Here is a 12,578-nt window from a genome sequence, read left to right on the forward strand (position 1 = left end):
ACTGGAGATGATATTTAGTCTTGTAGATTGTTGCAAGTGATTTTTTTTTATAGCTCTGGAAGCAAGAAGCTTTAAGAGCAGCTTTAGAGAGAAATCATTCAGGAAGAGTTTCCACCTGGCATTCCTCCTTCTTCCTTTCTGTGATTTCTGCTCTGGCAGAACAGGTTTAGCACATGGGCTTATCCTTCATTTTGCTTAGAAGTCACCAAGTCATAGTGGTTTCTGGGTTGGGGCTTTGTAATTTGAGACATTCCCGGGTATATGATGGCCTTAGCTTATAATGACCTGTAACATTAAAATAGGCATGTATCTGCACACACGCACACACACACACACACCCCATTATGAAATAAGCAAGCATAACCATGAACAGTTCTCAAATTAAGCATAAAACACTGTATTTCATTAAGTGAAAGTGCTGTCAATTTAAAATGCATCCTGATTTGAGAGATTAAACTGAAAAAATAACCAACAGCAATTGTGATATGCCATTAATTGTAAGACATAGCCCTATTTTAGAGATGTAAGAATATAGGGGAAAAAATGCTTATCTTAAAATTGATGAAATATGTTATATTCAACTTAGAGAAAGTCTAATAAATATGTTTTTTATTTATGCTTAGTAAAAAAATAATCTGGAAATATAAATAGGAGTAAAGATGAAAGAAATACCCATACACTCATATATAATTACCTTTAGTGGTTTTTTTTTGTTATATATGTATATTGCAAAATGATTACCACAATAGGTCTAGTTAGTTAACATCCATTACCACACATATCCAATTTTTTTTCTTATAACGATAACTTTTAAAATCTACTCTTTCAGCAGTCCTACTGCTAGGCATATACCCCGAGGAAACCAAAATTGAAAAAGTCACATGTACCCCAGTGTCCACTGAAGCACTATTACAATAGCTAGGAAATGGAAGCAAGCTGGATGTCCATCTACAAATGAATGGATAAAGAAGCTGTGGTACATATACACAATGGAATATTACTCAGGCATAAAAAGGAACACAGTTGAGTCAGTTCTAATGAGGTGGGTGAACCTGTACAGCCTATTATACAGAGTGAAGTAAGTCAGAAAGCGGAAAGCAAATGTCATATATCAATGGATATATGTGGCATGTAGAAAGCTGGTGCTAATGCCCCTTTGTGCAGGGCAGCAGTGGAGATGCGGACATAGAGAACAGAACAACGGACATGGGGTGGGTGGGGGGAAGGAGAGGGTGGGACAAACGGAGGGAGTAAGACGGAAACATATACACCCCATGTGTAAGACAGACAGCCAGTGAGAATCTGCTGCGTGACTCAGGACGCCCAGACCCGGGCTCTGTAAGAACCGAGAGGGGTGCGGTGGGGAGGCCAGAGGGTGGGAGGCTCAGGAGTGGGGGACATAGGTATACCTACGGCTGACTCGTGTTGGTGTTTGGCAGACCAACACAATACTGTAAAGCAATTATCCTTCAATTAAAAATAAGTAAATTCAATAAAAAAAATTTTAAGCTACTCTCTTAGCAACTTTCAAATATACAGTATTGTTAACTGTAGTCACTATGATGTACATTGCACCCCCAGGACTTATAACTGGAAGTCTGTGCCTTTTGACCATCTTCACTTATTTTATCTACCCCCAACCCCCCATCTCTGGCAACTACCAATCTGTATGATATTAATTGTATCTATTAATTTTTTTCCAGAGTCCACATATAAGTGATATCTCTGTCTGACTTATTTCACTTAGCATAATGCCCTTAAGGTCCATCCATGTTATTGCAAATGGCAGAATGTCACCCCTTTTTAATGGCTGAATAATGTTCCATTGTGTCCCTATACAAACATTTTCTTTATCCATTCATCCACTGATGGACATTTTGGTGGTTTCCATGTCTTGGCTATTATAAATAATGCTACATTGAATGTGGGGTGCAGACACCTTTTCAGATATTTATTTCATTTCCTATTTTTCCTATTTTGATGTGTATCTTCTCAGGCATTTTTCTATTAGGTCATTTTTCCTGTAAAGTATTTTTAATATCAATTGTAGCTTGAAAGGTAATTAATACGTGATTTCAATTCTGAAAACAGAAACATAGTAATAATCCCCAATGAGAACTCTAGACTCTTGTCCCTGAAATTAGATCAAGTTTATTCTATGTGCCCCATTTTCTCTTTTTTAAATTTACTTTTAATTGGAGGATAATTGCTTTCCAATGTTGTGTTGGCCTGTTTTCTCTTGTTAGAAGAGTTTATATAGAAATGTTATATGATATAAACATATATAAACACGTACCTTTCTCACTAACTTTTAAGCACTAAAAATCGTTATTAATCTGGTTTTATTTGGGTTTATTTAGAGAGCTTTTGAACCGACTCAGATATTTTCTTCCTCTCAGAGTTCTATTTGAAGACTCAGTACACCTTGGTTTCAAATGCTTTTGCAAAAGCAGCTTTTCTCTAACCTTTCAAGTGTCAGTCGCTCAGTCATGTTTGATTCTTTGTGACCCCATGGTCTGTAGCCTGCTGGGCTTCCCCGTCCATGAAATTTTCCAGGCAGGAGTACTGGTGTGGGTTGCCATTTCCCTCTCAGGGGGCTCTAACCTTTTAGGACATACCTTTAATTGCCAGCTCAGAATGTGCCCCAAAGGAGTTACCTTCTCAGCATTTCAAGTTAGCTATCTAAGCCCTCTCTCTGGATGTTTTGCATATTCCCATGTGAAAGAATGAAGGAGAGAAAAACAATATATATATTTTTTCAGGTCTTTCTAGACCTTGTGATTATCTTTACCCAATGAGAGGTTTGCTTGACTGGTAGCTTCTTCCCACTCATCCTGGTAGTTTAATAAAGCCTACTATTTGATGTCTTTAGTGTTCTTTCAGCAGACTTCCAGTTCACTCCCAGACCTGCTTCTTCTTTTTAAAGAATCCTATTTAAGGAGTACATATTTTGGGAATTCCCTGGCAGTCCAGTCAGTTGTGACTGTTTCACTGCCACGTGGATGCTAAGTCGCTTCAGTCGAGCCCGACTCTGTGCGACACTGTGGACTGCAGCCTGCCAGGCTCCTCTGTCCATGGGGTCTTCCAGGCAAGAATACTGGAGCGGGTTGCCATTTACTTCTCCAGGGGATCTTTCCGACCCAGGGATTGAACCCGGGTCTCTTACATCTACCTGCACTGGCAGGCAGGTTCTTTACCGCTAGTGCCGCCTGGGAAGCCCCTTCACTGCCAAGGGCCTGGCTTTAATCCCTGGTCGGGGATTCTGAGATCCTATAAGCCTCGCAGCCAAAAAACAACAAAAGACTATATATTTTAAAACATGTAAACGTGATATAGCATCTTTTAAAAAATAATTTATATTTATTTACTGGCCGTGCTGGGTCTTCGTTGCTGCATGGGCTTTTCTCTAGCTGTGGTGAATGGGGGCCACTCTCCAGCTGAGGTGCGTGGGCTTCTCATTACGGTAGCTTTTGTCACGGAGCATGGGCTCTGCTGCATGTGGAACCCTCCTGGACAAGGGATCAAACCCATATCTCCTGCATTGGCAGGCGGGTTCTTTACCTCTGAGCTACCAGGGAAGCGCAGGGTGTTTTTTTTAACAACTTGTTATTTTATATTGGGGTATGCCATGACCGATTCAATGGACAGGAGTTTGAGCAAGCTCGGGGAGATGGTGAAGGACAGGGAAGCCTGGTGTGCTGCAGTCCATGGAGTCACACACAGCTGAACAACAACAACAAATAGCTGATTAACGGTGTTGTGATAGTTTAAGGTGCACAGCAGAGGGACTCAGCCATACATGTACATGTATCCACTCTCCCCCAGATGCTCCTCCCATCCAGGCTGCCACAGAACATTGAGCAGAGTTCCATGTAGCATCTTGAAGACTCAGCTGATTTTTCTCTATTTCCTGGTCCTGCCCGCTCCTTGCTTCTAACCTCTCCTGTCTGGTACAGTCTCCTGTCTAAAAGCCCTGATCCCAGGCCTTTTGCCTGGTCCTCCCAGGACTTTCCCCTTCTCCTGGTGGAAGGCAAGATCGTTGTTGAATACAGGTAGCGTTCACATTCGGTTCTCTCTGCCCCACAGATGCTCTGAAAGGGATGCCCAGCTGGGCCTCTGTGCGCATTCCAATGAGGCCGTGCCTGCTGCCCCAGGTAAGCCCCCAGTGTCCATCTGTTTTGAAAAACAAAAGCTAAGAAATTGAAGTCTCCGTTGAGATCTTGAGGAACCTTCACGGGGACTCTGGGGTTGATGAACCCTTTCCTTAGACTAAATTCATAGAAAGAACAACCATAAATCGCTGCCACTTCTAGAGTGCTTTCTGTATGCCAGGCATTTATTTATTAAGCCATATTTGTGTGTGCATGGGCTTCCCTGGTGGCTTGGCGGTAAAGAACCTGCCTGACGATGCAGGAGCTGCAAGTTTGACCCCTGGGTCAGAAAGACCCCCTGGAGAAGGAAATGGCAACCCACTCCAGTATGCTTGCCTGGGAAATCCCAGAGACAGAGGAGCCTGGTGGGCTATAGTCCATGGGGTTGCAAACAGTCGGACGTGACTTAGTGACTAAACGACAAATGTGTGCACGTGTGTATGCATATGTATTTGTATATACACGCTCACTTTCAATCTCCAGATGTAATGCATTTATTATTTGATATTATATATTTATTGTTAAATATAAATAATAAATGAGGAATTTATTATTTACATTTAACTGATGAGAAAACTTGGGCTTAGAAGTTAAGCATCTTGCCGTAAGTCACACAGCTAGTAAGTGGTAGAACCGGGGTTAGAGATGCTGACAGAGTGGTAGATTTCTCCTCAGCCCCCTCTGCCCACCCCCTGTGGCCCACTCCCTGAGAAGGAGGCCTGTAATTGTCCTCAGATGGTGTGGGAGGCAAAAAGGAGCCGTCCATCCTCCCACCCCTCACACCAGCTGGAAGAGCATCCCTGGTCCCCACCTAGCATCCCTCTGCTCTTCCCAGGGGAAGGACTTCACGCCAGCTACGTCATCGGTGGACTCCTCAGCATCCTGCTGATTCTGGTGGTGATTGCGGCTTTGATACTGTACAGGTAACCTCAGTCCTACTGCAGGGGCCGCATGTTGGCTGAGGAGCCCCATTAGCACGTTTGGGACCTCCTTGAAGCTGACCACTTACTGATTCAGCTTCTGACCAGCCTCGTTTCAAAGCTGGGTCCCTGGGCAGAGCAGCAGAAGGGAAGGGCAGACACCTGACTGTGTACCCTTCTTCCCCAGGCACATCACAGGTCATTTCCTCATTTCATAACCCCAGCAACCCTCGGGATTTTCCTTATGGACTAGGATACTGAGGACAGGGGATGTCACCCAAGATCACAGAGTAAGAGGCAGAGCTGGCACTGATCTAGCATCTTTGCTTTTTGCCACCATCCCACACTGCCTCAAACCATTGAAGCTGGAAGTGATTTTCTCTTCACGCAAACACAGCCCTTTATGACAATGTTGGGTGATGTGTCATTGCTCAGTAGGAATCCTCCTAGGAATCCTAAATTTCAAGTTAGAATATGTTTTTATCACTCTCTCTCTATATATTTTCCCCTAAATGCTTTAAAGGCAACTCAGGGCAAAAACGTCTTTCTGCTAATAACAACAGTTACAAGAGTAATAGGCTTCCCTTATAGCTCAGTCGGTAAAGAATCTGCCTATAGTGCCGGAAACCCGGCTTCGAGCCCTGGGTTGGGAAGATTCCCCTGGAGAAGGAAATGGCAGCCCCCTCCAGTATACTTGCCTAGAGAATCCCACAGATAGTGGAGCCTGGCGGGCTACAGTCCATGGGGTCGCAAGAGTCAGACACGACTTAGCGACTAAACCACCTCTACCACAACAGTAATAATAGTAACAGCTACCATTTAATGAATATGTCTCAATGCCACAACCACCTTATAATACAGGTATTATTGTTCCTCACTTTACAGATGAGGATCTGAGGTTCAGAAAGTTTAGATTATGTCCACCAACATCCCTAACAGCTACTAAGTAACAGAAGTGGGATTGAAACATAGGTCTGTCTTAACACTAAAGCTTGGCATATTCGCTTTCTATTGCTGTACATCATTAACCACAAACTTAACCACTTAAAAGTGACAACCAGTGATCACCTCACAGTTTCTGTGGGTCAGAAATCTGGGTGCAGCTTAGCTGGTGCCTCTGCCTCAGGCTGTCTCACGAGGCAGCAATCCAGGCGTCAGCCAGGGTTCTAGTCTTATCTTGAGACTTGACTGGAAGAGGAAGGGCAAGGATTCCCTTCTGAGCACAGGATATAATTTCTTGCAGACTGTGGGCTGGAGGCCTCTCTCGTCCGTTCCTTGCCTTGTGGGCCTTTGCATAGAACAACTTGCAACATGGCAGCCTGCATCCCTCAGAACAGAAGTAGGAGAGAGAGAGGGAGGGAGGGCAAGCCGAGAGCGAAGCCAGTTTCCTTGTCAGGAGTTTCCTTGTAACCGAATCTAGTATCCCGCACTTTTTTACGTTCTGTTCACCAGAAGCAAGTCAGCAGGCTCAGCTCACGGGGCAGGGATTCAGAAGGTGTGAGAACCAGGAGACGGGGTCTACTGTGAGGCTGCCTGCCGCATGTGGGTGACAGCTTCCCCAGATATCCTCCCCATACAGATCTGAACTAATTACTCATCCCTTTTCCTTCCAAAGACACAAAAAGTCCAAGTTAACTGATCCTGCAATGGGGAACCTGACCTACAGCAACCCCTCCTACCGAACTTCCACTCAGGAAGTGAAGATTGAAGCGACCCCCAAACCGGCCATGTACAATCAACTGTGCTATAAGAAAGAGGTAAACGTGAAGTCTTGTATCTGAGAGTTTGTTTCTGGAGGGGCCGGGGGATTACGCCCAGTTGCCTGAGCAGGAAGGCCTCAGGGAGGGATGCTGGGTGGGCCTGGCATCTTGGGAGCGACAGTGAACAGAAGAATGGAGTGTGATTTGGGTTTCTGGAGAGGTCAGCAGCTTGTGAGGGACCAGCTTGAGGGGCCCTGGTGAGAGCAAGGTTAGAAAGCATATCCCAGGGACGTCCCTGGTGGTCCAGTGGTTGAGACCTCACCTTCCAACACAGGGGGTGTGGGTTTGATCCCTGGGCAGGGAACTAAGATCCCACATGCTTTGGGGTCAAAAACCTAAACCATAGAAACGGAAGCAATACTGTAACAAATTCAATTTAAAAAATAAAAAGAAAGAAAGAAAGCAGATCCCAGGAGGTTTAGGTCTGAAAGCATGTGGGTATGTACCTCCCTGCCCAAACATGTTTTCCCAGGCTCAGATGTTCCTTCCCTTCTAGAGTTGTCATTCCCCAGCAGTGAGGCTGTGCCCCTTTAAAGTGACCCCAAACTCCTAGAACTCCTGGACTCCCCCTTTCTAACCTCTGATCCAAGCTGTCGGCACCCAAGCTGTAGTTGGGAACGGCTGGTGTTTTGCTATTCTTTTATCACAGAATCTAAAGGAATTTCTCTAGAATTCTGAAAGTTTATGTGCTTTTGTTCTTTTAACTCTTTTGTTGTGAAAAATTATTTGCTGAATGTTTAGGCATGAAAAATAGTCCCTCGCCAGTTTCAATGAGGGACTATAACTGAGGACTTTTGATTTTCCTAGTCTGATATGACTTGTTTTTTTCCTAAAATCCTGCAGTCCTTCATTAGAAATTATCCTGTATGGGACCATAAGAGGTTCTCTTGGCCTGTCTAGCACAGTCAAAACCAGCCCTCACACCGACAGGGCTCCTCTGCATAACTAATATGCTGTACATAATAAGCATGTGATTTCAGGATCCACGAATTCCCCTATTAATAAACCTTCTACTACAAGCCAAAACAGAACCTGTAGGGATAGCTTGCAGCTTCAGGGATGACAGACCCCCTTCTCTATTAATATCTCCGAGAGCAAGACTCTTGAAGCTTCTTGGGCTCCTGGCGTGTCTGATGCCCCCAGAAAGGAACCCCAATGAGGGCCCTAGGTTAGACATTAAAGTCATGTGACCCTTCCTCCTGTTGTATGCTTTTTCCTCAGCAGCTCTTTCACCCCTCTGATAGTCTTTCACCCTTTCTCTTCTGATTTCCTCTTCATTTCAGGTACCTCTTGCTGTGTGTCTGTAGAGGGAGTGGTATCCCCCATTGCTAGTGCAATGTCAGCCACTTTTCCTGACTCACCCCCGTGCCTCTGTGATGAGGACGCAGTGCTCTGCATCTTATCTGACACTAATCCGGCGTGGAGCGTGTGCTTGGAGACTGGGCATGTGTGTGCGTGCCTGTGGGCTTGTGTGGTGTGTCTCTCTCTGCTTGACTGAGGGAGCTGTGACTCCCAGAGGGCAGGGACAATGTTGTGTAACCGTCAAAGCATCCTGCTTATTGTAGGGGCTCAATAAATATCTGTGGAATTGAATTGTTACTAAAATAAAGCAGCAGTTGCAGGGCTCTTGGCAGGAACACTATCCCAGGGACAGAACCCAAGCCATGGCCCATTTTTCTCTCTAGGCAGTGGTGGCATGTTGGTTCGTATCTCCCAGAAACCAAGAGTAAGGCTATCCTTTGAGGAATCCAAAAAGGGAGAAGCCTGAGCAGAACTTAAGGCTTCCTTGGAACGATCCCTGGTTGCTTGAGAATGGCCCCAAGACTCATGGGAGCAGAGTCAGAATAACCTCACACAAAAGCTTGTAGGTTACAGGACCCCAGTGGATTGACACTTAGAACCCAAATGAGAGGGTTTTCTGGAGCCTTTCTGCCTTAACTTCTGAAACTTTTCTTAAGAACATTAGAAAGAAGAGAATTAAGACTAAAACAGAACATGGAGCTATGTTCAATATCTTGTAATAAACTTTAGTGGAAAAGAATCTGAAAAGAATTTTAACTGAATCCCTTTGTTGTACACCAGAAACCAACACAACATTGTAAATCAACTCTACTTTAAAAACAAAAAAAGAATAAAATAGCACAAAAGTGGTTTAAAATCTTGAATAAATGAACATTTAACAGCCTCGGTCAATTGCTTCTGATCAGGTATCTTAGCATGCTGTCCCATTAATAAACCACATTAGCGATGTGACAATAGCTAACATGATTTAGTGCATGTTATGTGTTAGCTTTTATGTGTTAGGCACCTACTAATTGCATTTCATGGATCACCTCTTTTGACGCTCACAGCCATTGGTTATGAGGTATGAATACTGTTGCTCTAAAGAGGTGAGCCTGAGGTTGGGAGATGTTCAGTGATTCGCCCAGGTGACGCAGCCAGTGCGTGGCTCATGCAAGGCCGGGAAGTCACGGTTCTCCCGCCTCCCCATATGATAAATGGTAATGATCGTCAAAGCTGCTCCTTTCCTTTTAGGCTCAGCCTTATACATTGGCTCTGACTAAATGTCCCCGTTTGTGAGATCCTTGCACTCTTCACACCCACTCCTACTCCATCCACCCACTTCAGAGGGAGCTGATCAACTGACTGTGTCTCTCCGCTCTCCACCCCAGGGTGGACCTGACCATAACTACACCAAGGAGAAGGTCAAGATTGTAGAGGGCATCTGCCTCCTGTCTGGCGACGATGCCGAGTGGGATGACCTCAAGCAACTGCGCAGCTCCCGGGGGGGCCTTCTTCGGGATCACGTGTGCATGAAGACAGACACCGTGTCCATCCAGGCCAGCTCTGGCTCCCTGGACGACATGGAGACGGAGCAGCTGCTGCAGGAAGAGCAGTCCGAGTGCAGCAGCGTCCACACCGCAGCCACTCCTGAAAGACGGGGCTCCCTGCCTGACACAGGCTGGAGACACGAACGCAAGCTCTCCTCGGAGAGCCAGGTCTAAATGCCCACATTCCCCTCCCTGCCTCTTCCTTCTCCTTGGTGGACTCCCGGTCCTCGTGCTCGCTTGTACGGCAGGCCCCTTTCCTCTGTGCTGGTCCTGCTCCTCCTCCTCCCACCCCCATTAACTGCTCCCTGGGCCCTCTGCGCGAGCTGTTTCCATCCAAGTTCGTACCTACCTGTGCACCAGAAATGATGGGGCATCCTCAGAATTTAGACCTGGACTGTACCACGAACCTCACCTCCTGCGATCCATCCTGAGCCCCCCCCACCCCCACCCCGCTGCCCCGAAACCAGGTCTGGTAACGATTCCTCATCATTACAGAGCTCCACCTCCATCCCCTGGTACCCTCACTGCCTGCCCCGCCAGAGCTGATGACCCAGGACGGCACTCCCCCCATCAGAGCTGGCCTGACCGCTTCTCCAGGAGAACTTGCTGAATGGGGGCTGGAATCGGGGGCTGGGGTCATGTCCAGAGAGAGAGATGAAGGATAGAGGCTAAGAGGAGGAGGAGGAGTCAGCCCAGCTGGCATGGGCATCTGGGGAACCTCCAGCCTCGAGGGTGTTGGCAACATGAAAAAGCTTTCAAGGGTGATCGGGCCGGGTGACCTGTCCATTGCCGGCGGTGAATATTATTCTTGCCCTGAGAGTTGTTTTTCCAGCTGCAGGCATTGAAGAAATCTATCTGGGTCTGGCTCAAGCTGTTCTTCCTTCTGCCAGAATGCCTGGAGCCTCTTCTACCTTCAGATGACTGAGGGTGGGGGTGGGGGTGGGGGGGGTCCCTATCACAGGGCTGCTGGATAATACGAATCCCCTCCTGCTGCCTCCAGACTGTGAGCCGGTGGCTTGAGTAAGTGTGGGGGCCCTCAGCACGGGGTCTCTGCCATGTCTGAGAAGTGCTTCTTAGGCCAAACATAGCACATCTCCTGAACTTTTAACGTCCTGCCACTCTCTTTCCTCCTTATTCTCTGGGATTCTGAGTGAAGAGATCCTGGAGCAGCTTCTCAAAGGAGGGCCGTTATGGTCAACAAATGGCTGGGAAGAGCGATCAGGTCAGAGACTCGAGGCCCCCAGGGCCTAAAGTGAAGTGTCCATGAGGCTGAGCCTCCTGCGTTCTCTCAGGTGCTCGGGGATCTAAGCGAGTGGACAGGAGCCTGCAGCTGGGGGTGCCGAAGTTCCCACTCCAAGTCCTCCCAGCTAGGTGACTCCCTTCCCTGCTGAGATGCCGTCACTGGGTTCATGCTTATTCACAGAAGAGGCACACGTCACACAAATGGCGGAACTGAGACTTCTTACTGTCCTAAACTTCTACCTAGCTCTTCTGGGTTTTGTTTTTTTCAGTGCCTAATGTGCTTATTCTGATCTAGCCTTGTGGGCACCTGTGGCCAAGAGGCCTAAATAAAGATGCAAAGTGTGTGTGTCAGGGGGGCAAGGAGTAGAAAGGTAGAGAGAAACACCGAGGAGGCCCTTTCAGCCCAGGGCACATCCAGACCTCTTTCACCCAGGGATGAGAAGCCACAACAGGAGCTGAGGATGGATGGGGGTGCCTCGAGGGTGAGTTTCCAAATTTGAAACATGTCCTGGGGCTCCTGGCATTGAGAAATCAGCCGCCAAACATGTGAGTGAAAAGGGAAGACCAGAGCTAACCCTTTCCTGTCGGCTCTGAGATCGCTTGATACAGGTGCCAGGCTCTTAGCCCTGCTCTCAATAGCCAGCCCCAGGTCTGGACCCTCAAAGGACAGCCAGGCCAGGCCAAGCAGGATTTCCCAGAACACAAAGTAGGAAAAGAAAGGTCCCCCTCCTGGGAGGAAAGGGGGATATTTCACATTTGACGGGGCAGTAAAAGGAGGGGCACTTTGGGTCCTTGGATTTGCGGCTTGGGGATGGGGAGAGAAAGTAGCCAAACCGTATCTTCTCACATGGAAAGGGGGAAGGATCTTATTGCACTTGGGCTGTTCAGAATGTAGAAAGGACATATTTGAAGAAATATCTATTTGAGCACTGATTTACTATGTAAAAAGCAAAATCTCTCTGTCCTAAACTAATGGAAGTGATTCTCCCACGCTCACGTGTAATGGTTTTAACGTTACTCACTGGAGAGATTGGACTTTCTGGAGTTATTTAACCACTATGTTCAGTATTTTAGGACTTTATGATAATTTAATATAAATTTAGCTTTTCTTAATCACCTTGCCTGGCTTGGAGTCATGACTAGTAACTGCACCTGCTCTGTCTCTTGACTGAAACATGCTGTGGAGACCTGCTTGCAGACATCACCACTAAGCCCTCTGGGGATGTGCAGAGCGATAAAAGGTGGGAGGTTCCTGGCTGGAGGTTCAGCTCATCTTGAGGAGACAGGTTAAGACCAGAGTTCATTGACTTCTGAAATCCTGATGCCCTCTAGAGCAGGGTGGCTGGTAGGTTTCACTGTGAGTGCCAACTCTGGTCGGTCATGGCTGCCCGAGGTTCTATCCAGACCCAATGGAAAAAAGTGTCCTGATGGTTAGCGGAGCCTTCTTTGAGCACCGAAAGGAAGCGTCATGGCATGTATGGCCGTGACATACATTCTATTTCTGTCCTAGGTCTAAGACGACTTTGGTATCACAGAACTTGAATTCACCCCGTAGGGATGGTCACTGGCAAGACTGTTTGATGTCTTAAAAGAAAAGCACTGGGATGGGGACAAGGAGGGCTAATTCCGGTCCCAGGTCTACCACTAGCTCTGTTTGATCTTGGTTGTGTTTCA

The 12,578-nt window shown here is 46.7% G+C and overlaps 1 protein-coding gene across 1 annotated transcript in view; it reads left to right on the plus strand.

Annotated features, from left to right (window-relative positions):
- The window catches only part of LRP4 (LDL receptor related protein 4), a 51,825-nt gene extending 39,825 nt beyond the window's left edge, over positions 1-12,000 (plus strand). Inside the window, exons 35-38 of the mRNA XM_065944668.1 lie at positions 4,087-4,154; positions 4,987-5,074; positions 6,687-6,828; positions 9,504-12,000. Coding sequence (XP_065800740.1) covers positions 4,087-4,154; positions 4,987-5,074; positions 6,687-6,828; positions 9,504-9,836 — 631 coding nt within the window. The 3' untranslated portion in view covers positions 9,837-12,000. The remainder of the gene's footprint in view (positions 1-4,086; positions 4,155-4,986; positions 5,075-6,686; positions 6,829-9,503) is intronic.
- The last annotated feature ends 578 nt before the right edge of the window (positions 12,001-12,578 follow it).

This window comes from Muntiacus reevesi, chromosome 9 (assembly GCF_963930625.1).
Source record: "Muntiacus reevesi chromosome 9, mMunRee1.1, whole genome shotgun sequence".
NCBI lineage: Eukaryota > Metazoa > Chordata > Mammalia > Artiodactyla > Cervidae > Muntiacus > Muntiacus reevesi.